The following is a 15,261-nucleotide window of genomic DNA, read 5'->3' as shown; positions in this document are numbered from 1 at the left end:
GAGACACAGTGAGAGAGGGAACACAAGCAGGGGGAGTGGGGGAGGGAGAAGCAGGTCTCCTGCGGAGCAGGGATCCCGATGTGGGGCTCGATCCCAGGACCCTGGGACCATGACCTGAGCCGAGGGCAGACGCTTAACGACTGAGCCACCCAGGCGCCCCTACACTTCACTTTCTTAAGAGGTAAATTACAGACCGGCCGAAAAGAAAAAAACGAAAACCAAAACACACGCACAAACAGAAAACCCCAAGAAAGTCAAAATGTGCAAGTTCAGTTTAGCATCCCACAGCATGTATGGCATGGTAACAGGTCATAACGACATTTTTTTTTTAAAGATTTTATTTATTTATTTGAGAGAGAGAGAGAATGAGAGAGAGCATGAGGGGGAAGGGGTCAGAGGGAGAAGCAGACTCCCCGCTGAGCAGGGAGCCCGATGCGGGACTCGATCCCGGGACTCCAGGATCATGACCTGAGCCGAAGGCAGTCGCTTAACCAACTGAGCCACCCAGGCGCCCTCATAACGACATTTAAATCAGAAATCATTCCAACGTACGTGTCTCCCACGGGGTGGGTGCTTTTCTGAGATCTAGGATTACAAAGATGGCTCAGTCTCACAAATATGAGTACAAGGTTAAATCATCATCAGTACCCCGTGCCTGCCAATGAGGGGGAGTAAAAAAATGTTTACATGCAATATATTATTCAATTTCAGTGCTTCAAGAGCTCCCTTTGAACTATCTGGAAATTGGCTCCAATACCAGGTTCCTGTAGAAACTGATAATGGGAGCAATATTGTGTCACCTTTATCTTCCCCAAGGCACATGGCAGGTGGGTGATACATTGTTAAAATAGGTCTCTGAGCCCTGACCTTCCAATTAGGCTTCATTCAGTGTCTGAAAACACATACAAGATGTTACCTACCTTCAAGAAATACACACTCTAGGTACAAAGACAACAAATACACTCAACAAACAAGACACAAAATAAGGCACTAAAAAGAAAGTGGAAAAGGAAGGGAGAAAGATGAACAGGATTGTAAACAGGAGAGAAACTCCAGAGCAGAACGTACAACCAACCCCACACCCTGAAAGTCACGGCCATCTCATCAGAAACCGGAAAATGAGGTATGAAATTCAGATGTCGATGGTCTCTGATGTTCTTTTAAAGATTATTTAAAGGTCAAGAGGAGGGATGAAGAAATTCCTATTAAAACATAAAACTGGGGGGCACCTGGGTGGCTCAGTGGTTAAGCGTCCGCCTTCGGCTCAGGCCATGATCCCGGGGTCCTGGGATCGAGCCCCGCATCGGGCTTCCTGTTCAGCCAGGAGCCTGCTTCTCCCTCTCCCACTCCCCCTGCTTGTGTTCCCTCTCGCTGTCTCTCTCTCTCTCTCTCTCTGTGTCAAATAAATAAAATCTTTTAAAAAATAATAAAAATAAAATCAAATTAAAAAAACATAAAACTGGGTGGCAGGATATAGCCAAGGCAGACCGAGACGCTCAGCCTCACTCAGAGTAGTTTGTACCATGGAATGTGCGCGGCGGGAGCTTAGAAAGACGGACTCAACAACTCAGAGTGTGTCCTGCACAGGTGATCAGCCAGTAGAGGTTCGGAGGGGGATGCAGGGAAGAAGCGTGTTTGTAAAAGCACAGATCTGGCAGCTCCACGGAAAAGACACTGAAGGGCAAGATGTGAGGTGCGGGGAGTGGAGGCTACTGCACCAGTCCCAGCACAGGGACAGGGCTCAGATGGAGAGGGAAGCGGTAGGTCCCGAGAACGCTGGGGGGAGGGAGACGCAGAGGCACTCAGAAGCTCTGAGTATAAAAACCACCGAAGACGCAAGCTAACGACAGCCTCACGTTTGCCAGCTTGAGAGGCTGGAAATGTTACTGCTGGACGGGGATGATAATGAGCCCCCTTGGAGCATACTGAGATGGTGGGATGCTGAAAGGGGATTCGCCACAGCAGGCGAACCCAGGAGAACGCCCAGTGAGAGCCAGACGCACCGATGCTGAAAGCCATGAGAACATTCTGAAGAAGCTCAAAGGCCTGAGGGGTGTCTGCTCAGCCTTTAAGACACCAGCTCGTGTCACTGCATAGCTGACCTAAGGGAGACAGACAAACACATTTGCACCAAAAAACCTGCCATTTTTTAAAAATGCTACGCCGCTTTACGCCTCCAGGCGTCTACGTATGCGGATCACTCTGCCTGGAATGCCCATCTCCTGTCCAGTATCGGGAGACTCTGCCCACCCTGTGTGTGCCAGGCCTCCGTGGAAGACAGGAATCTGCGCCCACATTATTTCAAGGTTCGAAGGATGCGGAACCAGGAACCGAGGGAGTGCGGAGGTCAAGGCCAGGGCACAGAGCGGACATGGGACCAAACTGGGGGCCTCACACACGCTGCCTCCCCGCCCCCCGGAACTCTTGGGGGGCCGTGAGGCCACCACCCAGAAGGAGAGGTCACCCACACCGTTTGTAAACACCGCACTGACATAAATTCACGTATGTGTTTAAAAAAAAACAAAAAAACAAAACCTGATATAAGAAGGAAAACATCATCACCCAGAGGTTTCAGAGAAAGAATTTACCTATGGAAATCACCGATAAAATAAGCTAAAAGAATACTTCCGGAAACAGATTTAGAGCAGGGACTCCACATACTGGAACAGAAATGCATACGGGAAAAGAAGTGACGAAGGTGAGCAAGGAAAAGCTTTAAGGAATCATCTGAAATAAAGAACCAAAATCTACAGCGGAGAAAATAGGAAGCAGAATGGATATCCGGAAATGCAGCAACAGAGTGTGCACATTATTTATCCTGAGAGCGTCCTTCTTAATGAAAAGTAGGCCGAAGTTACAATAATAAGGGAAAGAAGGCACAAGGGTAAAACAACAAAAACACTTCAAGGACAGATGAAAAGAGAAAGCAAAGCAAAGATCACTAAAATAGTAATCACTGTTGCTTCTTTGGGGGAAGAAAGGCCAAAATTCTGTAAAAAGAGCCAACATCAAAAACACACTTGACGGGGGCGTGGGTGGCTCAATCCGTTAGGTGTCCGCCTTCGGCTCAGGTCATGACCCCAGGTCCTGGGATCAAGTCCCGTGTCGAGCTCCCGGCTCTGCAGGGAGTCTGCTTCTCCCTCTCCCTCTGCCTGCCGCTCTGCCCACTTGTGCTGGCTCTCTCTCTGTCAAATGGATAAATAAAATCTTAAAAAAAAAAAACAAAAAACACACTTGAAACTGTCGCGTGTGTGCATGTGTGTGTGCGGGCTCTAAGAAGATGATGCATCTGGACAGTGCTCCCCACTGGCGGCCAGATCCAGGGGTGAATGGCACGCAAGGACACCCCTAACACACGAATCCAGCCGACAAAACCCCAGACTCAGACGGACCTACCCCTCAACCTCAACCTCACAACGTGAGAGAACCTGGCATGAAGTGTCTCTTTCATCTGCATCTGATCGAGCCTCTGGACGCGAATGTGTGAACGCAATCAACAAAATCCAGAATATGGGAGGTTCTACGGCACAACGGACTCTGTTTCTTCAAAAAAAAAAAAAAAAAAAAAGAGGGGGAATGTATAGATTACCAGAGACAGGACAACTGATTACCATACGGTGACCACGCCTGGACCCTGATGCAAACAGACCAAACCAACTATGATAGACGTTGATGAGAAAGACGGACCTTGTGAAAGTGACTGAGTATTTGGTGATACAGAATCATTCTTTCCTTCTTCCGCAGGTGATAGTTACAAACCCCAAACACCATGGCCGAGAAGCACGAGGCTGAGCAGGGTGATGAGCAGTGCCCAAGGCCAGGAGGAGGGTGAACACCCCCCAGGTTTCCCCCCGGGGGCCCCTGACGGCTACACCCTGAGAGTTGGGGGTGTGCCAGGAACACGGCGCCTCGCACGGCCCAAAGCCCAGCCAGGAGGGATGCCAACCCCTGGTGAGCTACGCGTGCTCGTCCCCTTGGCTCGACTGCCCGCCCACAGCAAAACTCTAGAACGGGCTTCGTGTCACCAAGAGCTGCAAACCACCTTCCCAGTTTCTCACCTCCGATTACTGGCAGAGGGGGCAACACTTGCCACTATAATCCAAGGTAATACTCACACCCCCGTGAGTCTGTTTCTGTCGCCCTGTGTTATCATCTTGGACACGTTCAAGTGAATAAAAAACGTGATCGAGAATTCTGCCGGAGAATTGGGAACCATTAAAAAGAAAAACCATAAAAAAGAAGCCATAAAAAAGCCTTTAAAAAATCATAAGAAGAAAACTCCAAATGAAAACTGCAACACAAACTAAGTGAAATTAGAAATTCACCAGATGTGTTTAATGGCCAATTAGACACAGCTCAAGAAGGAAATCAGTTACTCCACGTTTTATCAGAAGCAAATATCCGGGCTGAAGCACAGGGCGGGGAACGGGATTAAACTATGGGGGGCTCCATGGGACACGGTGAAAAGGTGGCTCGAGGCACTGGAGTCCAGGGACGAGGTCAGAGGGCGTGGGGCAAGAGACAACGGCTCAGAACATTCCAAAACTGACCAAAGGCATCAAGCCACAGACAAAAATGCTCCAAGCTCCAAGCCGAATCTGGAGAAGAAAACTCGACCCAAGCACATCGGAGGAGAACCTGCCGGCCCCACAGGTGGAGCGCACGACTTGTGATCTCGGGGTTGCGGGATCGAGCCCCCCTCGGGCTCCGCGCTCAGTGGGGAGTCTGCTGGAGGCTCTCTCCCCCCAACCCCGCCCCTCCCTCCCTTCTCTCTAAAAAAACAGAGGGGGCGGCTGGGTGGCTCAGTTTTGTTTTGTTTTGTTTTTTTTTAGATTTTATTTATTTATTTGACAGAGACACAGCGAGAGGGATCACAAGCAGGGGGAGTGGGAGAGGGAGAAGCAGGCTCCCCGCGGAGCAGGGAGCCCGACGCAGGGCTCGATCCCAGGACCCTGGGATCATGACCTGAGCCGAAGGCAGACGCTTCACCATCTGAGCCACCCAGGCGCCCCGAGAAGCATCACTGTTAAAGATGTTAAAGAAAGAGCGTTTCATGAAGATTCACCAGAAAGATAGAAAAATCCTACATTTGCATGTGATAACATGGCTTCAACACGTATACAGCAAAAATGATGGTCCCCGATAGAGGACAAGCGGATAACCACGGAAAGCCATGATTATATACAAGACTGAGCGACACTGCGCACGAGGGACCCCGCGTCCGACGGCTGCAGGATGTGCACACTGACCGCTCACCCAACCCTAGCACGTGGCGGACCATATGAAGGCAGACAAACTTCAAAGGGTTGAACTCTTTTAGGCTACAGTCTCTGACCCGGGGTGGGGGAGGGGACTGTATTAGAAATAAAATAAACCCGAAAATCCCCTTATGTTTGGAAACTAAGCAATCTACTTCTAAACAACCCATGAGGTACAATGAAGCCACCCTCGTTATTTTGGACTGAACCGTAACGACAACACTCGTAGAGTATATAGCTAAAAGCTTACGACTTACACCTCTGGTTAGACTCCAGCAAATCAGGAACGAAAGCGCATTATCACTATGAATCCTACAGAAGATTAGATGGAATGACCAACAGCTTTATGCCTATGAATGTGAAAATTTAGGTGAAACAGAGAAATTCCAAGAGAAACACAATTATCAAACCTGACACATAAAAAAAAAAAAAAACCTGACACAAGAAGCTAAGATCTGAGAAGTTCTACATCTATTAAAGAAAAACTTGCCTCCCAAGAGAACTATAGTCTTATTTAAAAAAGAAATAACATAAATCCCATCTAAACAGTGCCTGAGAACACACAAGGATGAGATATATTCCCGGATTCATTTCCTAAATCCAGCATAATCTGGATAGCAAAAGATAACAAGCACTGACAACAAAGGACAATTTTAAGCCAATCTCACTCATGAATATAGATGCAAAATCCTCAACAAAATATTAGCACGCAGAATCTAGGAATCTAGTAGTACATAAAAAGAATACTTGGTCCTTGCCAGGTCAGTTTAACATTCAAAAATATATATAATTCACCACAATAACAAAATAGCCAGAAAAATCACAGTATCATCTCACTCAATGCTGGAAAGACATCTGCTAAAGTAACACCCAATCAGGATTTAAAAAGTTCATCCATTCGGGATAAAAACTAGGAACGGAAGGAAACTTCCCTTAATCTGATAAAGAAGATTAAAAACAAAACAAAACGGAAGCAACCATCATTCTCAATGGGGAAATGCTGAAGCTTTCTCTCCGAGATCAGGAATGACACAAAGATGCCTGAGACCACCACTTCTCGGAGGGTCCTAGACAGTGCAAGAAAGAAGGTAAAAGAAATGTGTTAAGAACTGGAAAGGGAAAAATAAAACTGTCATTATTTGTAGACAACATAAGCATGTTCATAGAAAATCCGAAAGAATCTTCAGCTAAACTGTTATAACCAATAAGTAATCTTAGTAAGATTTTATTTGTAAAAAACATGATAACCGGGTGCGCCCGGCTGGCTCAGTCAGAGGACCATGTGACTCGTTCTCGGGGTTGAGTCTGAGCCCTGTGTTGGGCAGAGAGATTACTTAAAAAATAAGGGGCGCCTGGGTGGCTCAATTGGTTGAGCGTCTGCCTTTGGCTCAGGTCATGATCCCAGGGTCCTGGGGTCGAGCCCCGCATGGGGCTCCCTGCTCCGCGGGAAGCCTGCTTCTCCCTCTCCCACTCCCCCTGCTTGTGTTCCCTCTCTCGCTGTGTCTCTCTCTGTCAAATAAATAAATAAAATCTTTAAAAAATAAAAAAAATTAAACAAAACAAAACATGACAATTGTACTTCTACATAAAGGCATCAATCACAAAACAGCCCTGGACCACCTGGGTGGCTCAGTCGGTTAAGCGTCTGCCTTCGGCTCAGATCATGATCCCGGGGTCCTGGGATCGAGTCCTAGCTGGGCTCCCTACTCAGCGGGGAGCCTGCATCTCCCTCTCCCTCTTCCCCTCCTCCCCCCAGAGGCTCGCTCTCTCTCACTTTCTCGCTCTGTCTCAAATAAATAAAGTCTTAAAAAAAAAAAAGAAAACAATGCTGAAACCACCATTTAAATAGCATCCAAAAAATCAAATACCCCAAAATAAATCTAACAAAAGATATACTGACCTCTACAGAGAAAACCATTAAAACACATCATGAAAAGTTAAGAACCAAGTAAGTGGGTATACCCACAAACTCGAACATCAAATATTGTAAAGATCTCATTTCTCTCCCAAAGTGATCTGCAGAAATCAACAAAATCCCAGCAAGGCTGCGAGGGTGCATGAAACGGACAAGCGGGTTCTAAAGTTACATCGAAACACAAATGTTGGAACAACTATAGCGACCCTAAAGAGTAACAAAAATGAGAGCACTCACCAGGCTGGAGAGCAGGGCGTAGGAGAAAGCCGTAATGACTGAGACAATGGGATCTCAGCCAGAAGACAGGCGCACGGACAGTGAGTTGACCGTGAACTTAGGAGCACCTGACCCGTGACAAGGTGGCACTTTAGAGCAGTGGAGAAAGGGCACTGGGTCACCTGGACAGCCACTGGGGAAAAAGATGAATCTTGTCTCCCCACGTCACCCCCTACACAGTATCCGATTCCAAGAGGAACCGAGGCTAACCCCAAGAAAGACACCACCACTTTCTCCTCTCAGACCAAGGGCGGGAGGAGAGTGAAGTCAGGACCTTTGCCCACCCCTCCAAGGCCCCTCTCTGTTGGTGGTCAGGAGGCCCCAGCAAATATGGGGAAGGCCTCCCCACACAGCCACCCTCCCCCAGCCGAGGCAGCAGCTCAGGCCCATCTTGCCTCTAAAGATGGGGGCGGTAGCAAGGGCCAGGCCATCACCACGCCAGGACACTTCCCTAGCTCTCAACTGTTTGCTGAACTCTGCCCACGTGCTGGTAAACTGCCCCCTTGTTAAGCTCTCAAAACACCCAGTTCGAGGGCCTTCTGTTTCCTGCTGGAATCTGACTACATCAGACTTTACCCAGAAAAGCTGAATGCATGAGTTAGAAAGATGCATACGCGACCACCCAGGATTTCCACCTGTTGCCCACCGTACAGAAAGGCGTGCCTGCTGTGAATTGTGCAAGACTGTTGAATCACAGTTCTGTACTTCTGAAACAAATAACGCAACATATTTTAAGAAAAAAGAAAAAGAAGAAGATAAAAGGAGAGGAAGAAAAGGGGAGTATGTCAGAGGGGGAGACGAACCATGAGAGATGATGGACTCTGAAAAACAAACTGAGGGTTCTAGAGGGGAGGGGGGTAGGGGGATGGGTTAGCCTGGTGATGGGTATTGAGGAGGGCACGTTCTGCATGGAGCACTGGGTGTTATGAACAAACAATGAATCATGGAACACTGCACCAAAAACTAATGATGTAATATATGGTGATTAACATAACAATAAAAAAATTAAAAAAAAAAAAAAAAGAAAGGCGTGCCTGTGTCCACAAATGCCCAAAAGTAGTTGAGTGGATAAAGTGTGTCAAGAAGCTTCCAGGGGACCAGTACGCTGTAACGAGGAACGAAGTAACTCAACCTTTTTAATTTCAGGGCCCTGTGACCCTCTTAGAAACCATTAAAGACTCCAAAGACATTTTGCTTTATGTAACTATATATATAAACAAGTTTTTACAAATGCACATTCGTTTTAAAATAACAACACATGTTAACATAAGTAACATTTCTCATGAAAAATAACCGTTCGTTTTCTGAAACGAAAGCGAGAAGGGTGGTGCTGTTTTATATTTTTGCAAATCTTTTTTATTATCAGGCTTAACAAAACTAGCTCAATTTTCATATCTGTTTTCACATTCAATCTGTTGTGCTATGTTGTCTTGGTTGAAGCGTATGAAGAAAATTAGCCTTACGCAGATATTTAGTTGGAAAAGTGGTTTAACTGCCTTTCCAAGCAATCGTGGATCTAACCTCCTTGATGCTACACCAAACACGGCAAGTGAGAATTTCTTAAAGATCTGATGCAATGTGGCATCTGAAATCCTGTCGATGAACTTTCATACTGTTGTACATCAAAATCCACCGGCTTATCTTGTGTGTGGAAAGAATCTTTTGCCCATGCGTGATTTTGTAACAATGTACACATCGTCTGGAAAACACTGGCTCAATGAATTATGCAAGTCTTCCAAATGATGACATTTTACTCTATGACATTAAAAAAAAGTCATTAATGTCACCATCCATCTCATCAGCAAGGGTTTCAAGTGTTGACAACCTTGTCACATTCACAGTGGTAAATATAAATTTCCCTAAATCCTAATTTTCTTTTTTTTTAAGATTTTATTTACTTATTTATTTATTTATTTGAGAGGGAGAAAGAGAGAGCATGTGCGGGGGGGGGGCGCGGCATGGAGGGAGAAGGAGACACCCTGCCGAGCGTGGAGCCTGATGCGGGGCTCAATCCCAGGACCCTAAGATCATGACCTGAGCTGAAGGCAGATGCATAACCGACTGAGCCACCCAGGCGCCCTTCACACAGTATATTAAAAAGATGTGTAATCTAGGGTTGACATTTCATAAAATCAATCACTTCTCCTGCTTGCTCAAGGACGTTCTCACGTGAAACGATTAAAATGATCACTAGTACAGCCTGGGGTCACTGCCTCTCTTCACGGTAAGATGCATGCGGTTTTCCCCACCAGTACTATTGTGCCATCAGTACCAACACCAACAGTGGAAAGGGCAAATCATGCCTTCAAATCATTACGAGAACAGTTAAAACCTCACGGATCCCCTGGAAGAGTCTTCGGGAAACCCTGAGGGTCCACAGGCCACACTTTGAGAACTTCTGAATTATACCAACACAAAGCAATATAGATGAACCTTAAAAATGTAACGCTGAGTGACGAAGGTTATACAACGTGAGGTTCATCCATTCATATAAAAGTTCATAAACAGGAAAGAATAAACTACATTGGTTAGTGATGCATACACTTAGTTGATAAAATACACCGGGGGATTTTAAGATACTTCTCAGTAATTAATAGACCAAGCAGACAAAAATGAGTGAGGAAGATTTAAACAGAATTAAAAAGCTTACTCTGATGGCCACAGACAGAACCCCATAACCAACAATAACAGAATTAATTAATGCTCTTTACACAGAGAACGCCCATCAAAACGGACGACACACTGCACACAGCAAGTCTCAACAAAAACAAGTAATGACACTATGTGAACTGTATTCTTTGAATGCAACACAATTCATTTAAAAATCAGGAATAAGGGGCACCTGGGAGGCTCAGCCGGTTGAACGTCTGACTCTTGGTTGTGGCTCAGATCATGATCTCGGGGTCCCGGGATCAACCCCGGTGTCAGCTCCACACTCAGCGGGGAGTCTGCTTGTCCCTCTGCCTCTGCCCTTCCCTCTGCTCTCTCAGAAATAAAATCTTTCAAAAAAATAAAAATCAGTAATAAAAAGGTAACTTAGAAAAACCCCACATTTAGAAATTTTTTAAAGTATCCTTTTAAACAGTTCATACGTTAAAGAAGAAATAACAGAAAACAGAAAATATGTAGGACCGAGTAATAAAAACACCACGCATCCAAATGTGTGAGGTGAGCCAAAATTGTATTAGAGGAGAGACATTTACAGTTTTCAAATGCTTTTATTACGAAAAGAGGATGAAAATTAATGACCTGAGAAGTTGGGAAGCTGGGGAGAATCCATCCAAAGAAAATATAAGGAACTGATGAAAGTACTGTTAGCAAAGTAACTTATTTAAATGAACATACGTTAAGAGCTCATCTCTAGAAATGTGTCCAAAGGGCCCCCCCGACCCAAGTTACTATGGTGTCTACATCATGGCACCTCAGCTTTCCACTTCACCTGACGGGTGAATCCCAATACCCAGTACACACCCCTCCCGATCGGGGCTACCTGCGGCCCCACCATCTTACTAGGATTCTTTACAGTCGAGTGCTCCAACTCCAGTCCGGGGTGGGAACCCTTCCTCCACCCCTCTACCCCAAATTCCCAGCTCTGCCGGGACCTTAATGCTTCCAGAACTGAGACTGTCCTTCTGTAAAGAGTAAGGGGGGGGGCCATGCTTTGAAGAGAACCTGAGACAACATTCGGGATCCCCGAGTTCAGCTGGGAAAAAAAAAAAAATCAAACAAACTCAATAAAAGACACAAAGTCTTAGAATCATCTTTTTTTTTTTTTTTTAAAGATTTTCTTTATTTATTCATGAGAGACAGAGGGAGAGAGAGAGAGAGAAGCAGGCTCCCAAGGAGCAGGAAGCCCGATGCGGGACTCGATCCCAGGACCCTGGGATCATGACCTGAGCCGAAGGCAGATGCTTAACCATCTGAGCCACCCAGGCGCCCAGTCTTAGAATCATCTTGAGGAATGGCTACAAACAAACTAAAGTGTCTTTCCTTCATTCCCTCTCTTTTGCCCACAGTCTCCTTCCCCTTTGCACTTCTCTCCTCTCTCCTCCTTGCAGGAACCCGCAAGGTCCAAAATGGGGAGTCAAGGCAAAGAAGCTGGCAGAAAGGGCGCCTGGCTCCCTTCCACACTGCAGTTCCCCACAACCCTGGCGGAATCCATTTCCAGCACCAGGTGGCACCCAAAACTCACCCCAGGCTCAAATCTGAGAGGTCAGCCGGTGATCGGACCCATCGTGATCCCTCACTCCCACACCCCCCATGCTGCGGTCTCGGCCGGGTTCTCCAGGCTGCTCCCCTGTGATGTCCTTACTCGTGGCTTCCCCTCTGCAAACCTTTCCCTTTTCAAACCACCTTCCCAACCCTGGTGCCTCTTACTCACTTTGCACCTGACCTCACGGGGGCAAAAACAAAAACGAGAGGCCATCAGGCTTGACTGTGCCTACGTTGGCAAAGGTCACAGAAGACCTATTCAGTTCTCAGATCTTCCCCTGGCTAAAGATTCCAGCTCTAACACTACCTTCTCGAAGAGCCCTTCACGGGCCCGCTGCGGAGAGCCGTTCTCCTACTTACTCTATCCCACAGTCAGTCCGGCTTCATTGCCTTACAGAATGTGTCAGGAAGGCAGGGACCTGGCCTATCATCCTGGTCACCACACTCTCCCAGCGTCTAGAACCTAGTGGGTGTCCGGTAAATAGTCACTAACTACGCTAATTTCTATGGGAAAACTGGTTCTGATTTGCAGAAGTTCTGAACGATCGCGAGCCCCAACTGCACACCCCTTCATAAAATCCAACCGCTCTTTTCCAAATTCAGACCGGGACGTCGACTCTTCCTTCTACTTGTTTTCATTCTCCATCAAAGTTCTCTATCACCTCTTTTAAATCGCTGCTACCTGCATGTACAATCCTTCAAACCTACTTTGTCGTTCTAGAGCCTTCCTGTCTCTGGCTTGCATCTTTCCGTTCTCCCTTGTCCCCCGGCACTTTCAGTAATTTCTCCCACAAGGGCAGCGGCGGCGCCAATGACGAGAACACACATGTCAACCACTAAGTGCAGGACAACCCCAGCCTCGATCCCGCTCTGAGCGGTTTCCTCTGAAAAACCTCAGTGTCCATCTTTCCCACTTCCCCGCGCCCGGGGACCCCGATGTCCTTGCTCTTCGCTGAATCCTCGGCGCCGGCTCCACCCCACACACCTGGACACACGTGTGCCGTCTGTACCCTACTATTCGTGCGACTCTTACCCACACCCAGCTCCCTGGTCTTCCCGCCACGCGCTCTCCCCATCATTATCATGCTCCAGCAAACTGCTACAGGAGTCTTCAACTCCCACGTTCGTGTGTTTAATTGCACATCAGATTATGTAAAATTACATGTGAAGATGTAAAGTGGGGCAAGACTCGGTGAGCAAGACACAATCTTTCTAGCTTTAAGACAAACGGTAACGCTAAACGGAGAGGGTGGCTATTCCCCGATCTCACTGGACTCTGACGGTACATACAATTTACACTAATTCCCGTGAGCATTCGGCAGGGTGTACTCACATAGATCAGTCCTGAATAGTAGCGGTCCTTCAGGTTGTGTAAAACAGAAGCTTCGTTCAAGCACGTCAATTCCGCCATATCCTCCACCTTGGAAAACTTCGGCGGGTTCATCTTCTGAATATCGTCTTTGTTGACCATCGCCTTCTTTCCGTTCTCTGCCAACTCCACCATAACTTCATCCCCCCTCTCTTCTTTGATACTTGCTGCCTCAAAACCATGGCGCTCGGATGGAATCCACACTAGCTTTTTAGCCGTCCAATCGGCCTGGGTGGCAGGGTTGTAGATGACCGCCCTGTCCACAAAGAGGTACCTCTCTGGGTCTTCGAGTCCAGTTCTCTGGGCCATTGTAAACAGGAGGATCCACAAGCAATTGTCTCTAGGGGAGGAAGAGGGGGAGAACAAGGTGAGATGTTCAAAAATATACAATGATGCACAGATTTTTTTTTTTAGTATTTTATTTATTCGTGAAAGAGAGAGAGAGAGAAGCAGAGGCAGAGGGAGAAGCAGGCTTCCCGCTGAGCAGGGAGCCCGATGAGGGACTCGATCCCAGGACCCTGGGATCATGACCTGAGCCGAAGGCAGACGCTCAACCATCTGAGCCACCCAGGCGCCCCTGGATTTTTACTCTTGTCAGGAACTTAAGATAAAACCTCTGGTAAACAGAAAGCATAACCTTTAGTCGAGGAGCCGGGGTACTGACCAAGCGTCCAGGGTAAATTTCAAGGGTGACCACAAATCATGCCCCTGGTTGTCTAAAGACCGCGCAAGACGCGCCCTCAGTTACCGAGGGCTGAAAAACAAGCAGGGGAGAAAGGCAGGGTTCCAGGTGAGACTCCCCCCCCCTTCTTCCCTTCTTGCACCCTCACCACAAATTAAACAGGGAGTTAAGGAGGCAAAGGGGAACGAGGGCAAAGAAAACAAAGATGCATAAGAGGGGGTGACGGAATCAGTGTGGGCCACGAGGATGTAGCTGCGAAATCCCTTCAAACCGATTTTGTCGAAATCCCTTCAAACCTATTTTGTTGAAACCCCTTCAAACCTATTTTGTCGAAATCCCTTCAAACCTACTGTCGTTCTAGAGTTTTCCTGTCTCTGGCTTGCATTTTTCCGTTCTCCCTTGTCCCCTGGTATTTTCAGTAATTTCTTCCACAAGGGCAGCGGCGGCGCCAATGACGAGAACACACATGTCAACCACTAAGCGCAGGACAACCCCAGCCTCGATCCCGCTCTGAGCGGTTTCCTCTGAAAAACCTCAGTGTCCACCTTTCCCACTTCCCCGCGCCCGGGGACCCCGATGCCCTTGCTCTTCGCTGAATCCTCGGCGCCGGCTCCACCCCACACACCTGGACACACGTGTGCCGTCTGTACCCTACTATTCGTGCGACTCTTGTTGCACGGGGCCGGGGGAGTACAGTCTCAGTTCTCCACGGGCCTCCCGTTCCGCCTTCAGACAAGGGACTCAAAGTTCTTCCGTACAAACACCCCCAACTCGGTCCCCCAGAGCTTCTCTGGGGCCCGTGTGGTCCTAATGCGATCCAACGATGCCACAGCGGACAAGCGTGACTTGGCTTCCCGGGACAGCCACTCAAGCATGCAACCGGAGCTGCTGGAGGTCTCACCCGCCCCTGCAGCCTCACCCCCACCCTGCAGCTGCTCCCGGCCCCCTCCCGGCTGCTCCCCAGCTCCTCTCCAGCGGCACCCCATCATTCATCACTCCACTACCCTGCTCTCTCGCCGCGAGACAGACTCTGGTGTGCCCACGTGTGCCCCTGCAGGCCATGGGGCCCAGATGCAAACTCCGTGTTCCAGAGACGGTCTGACCCGGGCAGAGGAAAAGAGAACCACTAACCTAGGCCCCGTGGAGAAAAGCACTGTTTCTGGGGTGTTCGCAACTCATGTATCTCAAGACCTAGCTGGTCTACTGAGAACTCGCTTGCCATCAGCCATCGGCTGCAGCCGCACACACACTACTCTCAGCTCCGTCTCATCCTAGACCCATGCAACTGACTTTCCGGATCCAATGACAGCATTACAGTCCTCACTCACTTTCCCAAGTGACTCATCACTCCTGCCTGACAATATCTTTTTGGAATCCGATACCATCATTAAACACTTTTGTTATCACCCCAAATTCCAGGTTATTACAAATCTCAGAAGCATGGTTTCCATGACCTCATGCGAGTCAATGCAAGAAGCCAAGGAGTAACTAGTTTTGCTCTATCACATCTTCCCAGCTTTTGTCTCCACCCCCGCCCCCCCCCCACCAA

The 15,261-nt window shown here is 47.9% G+C and overlaps 1 protein-coding gene across 1 annotated transcript in view; it reads right to left on the bottom strand.

The window, feature by feature from the left end:
• MYH10 (myosin heavy chain 10) overlaps positions 1 to 13,366 on the bottom strand; it is a 114,485-nt gene extending 101,119 nt beyond the window's left edge. The window contains exon 1 of the mRNA XM_028125035.2: positions 12,995 to 13,366. Within this exon, the coding sequence (XP_027980836.1) occupies positions 12,995 to 13,339 (345 nt within the window). The 5' untranslated portion in view covers positions 13,340 to 13,366. The remainder of the gene's footprint in view (positions 1 to 12,994) is intronic.
• Positions 13,367 to 15,261: the final 1,895 nt, after the last annotated feature.

The sequence above is a fragment of the Eumetopias jubatus genome, unplaced genomic scaffold (assembly GCF_037043125.1).
Source record: "Eumetopias jubatus isolate StellerSeaLion01/CBP00866 unplaced genomic scaffold, mEumJub1_p1.0 scaffold_10, whole genome shotgun sequence".
NCBI lineage: Eukaryota > Metazoa > Chordata > Mammalia > Carnivora > Otariidae > Eumetopias > Eumetopias jubatus.
The sequence above is the reverse complement of the archived record's forward strand: the minus strand, read 5'-3'. Positions and strand labels throughout refer to the sequence as shown.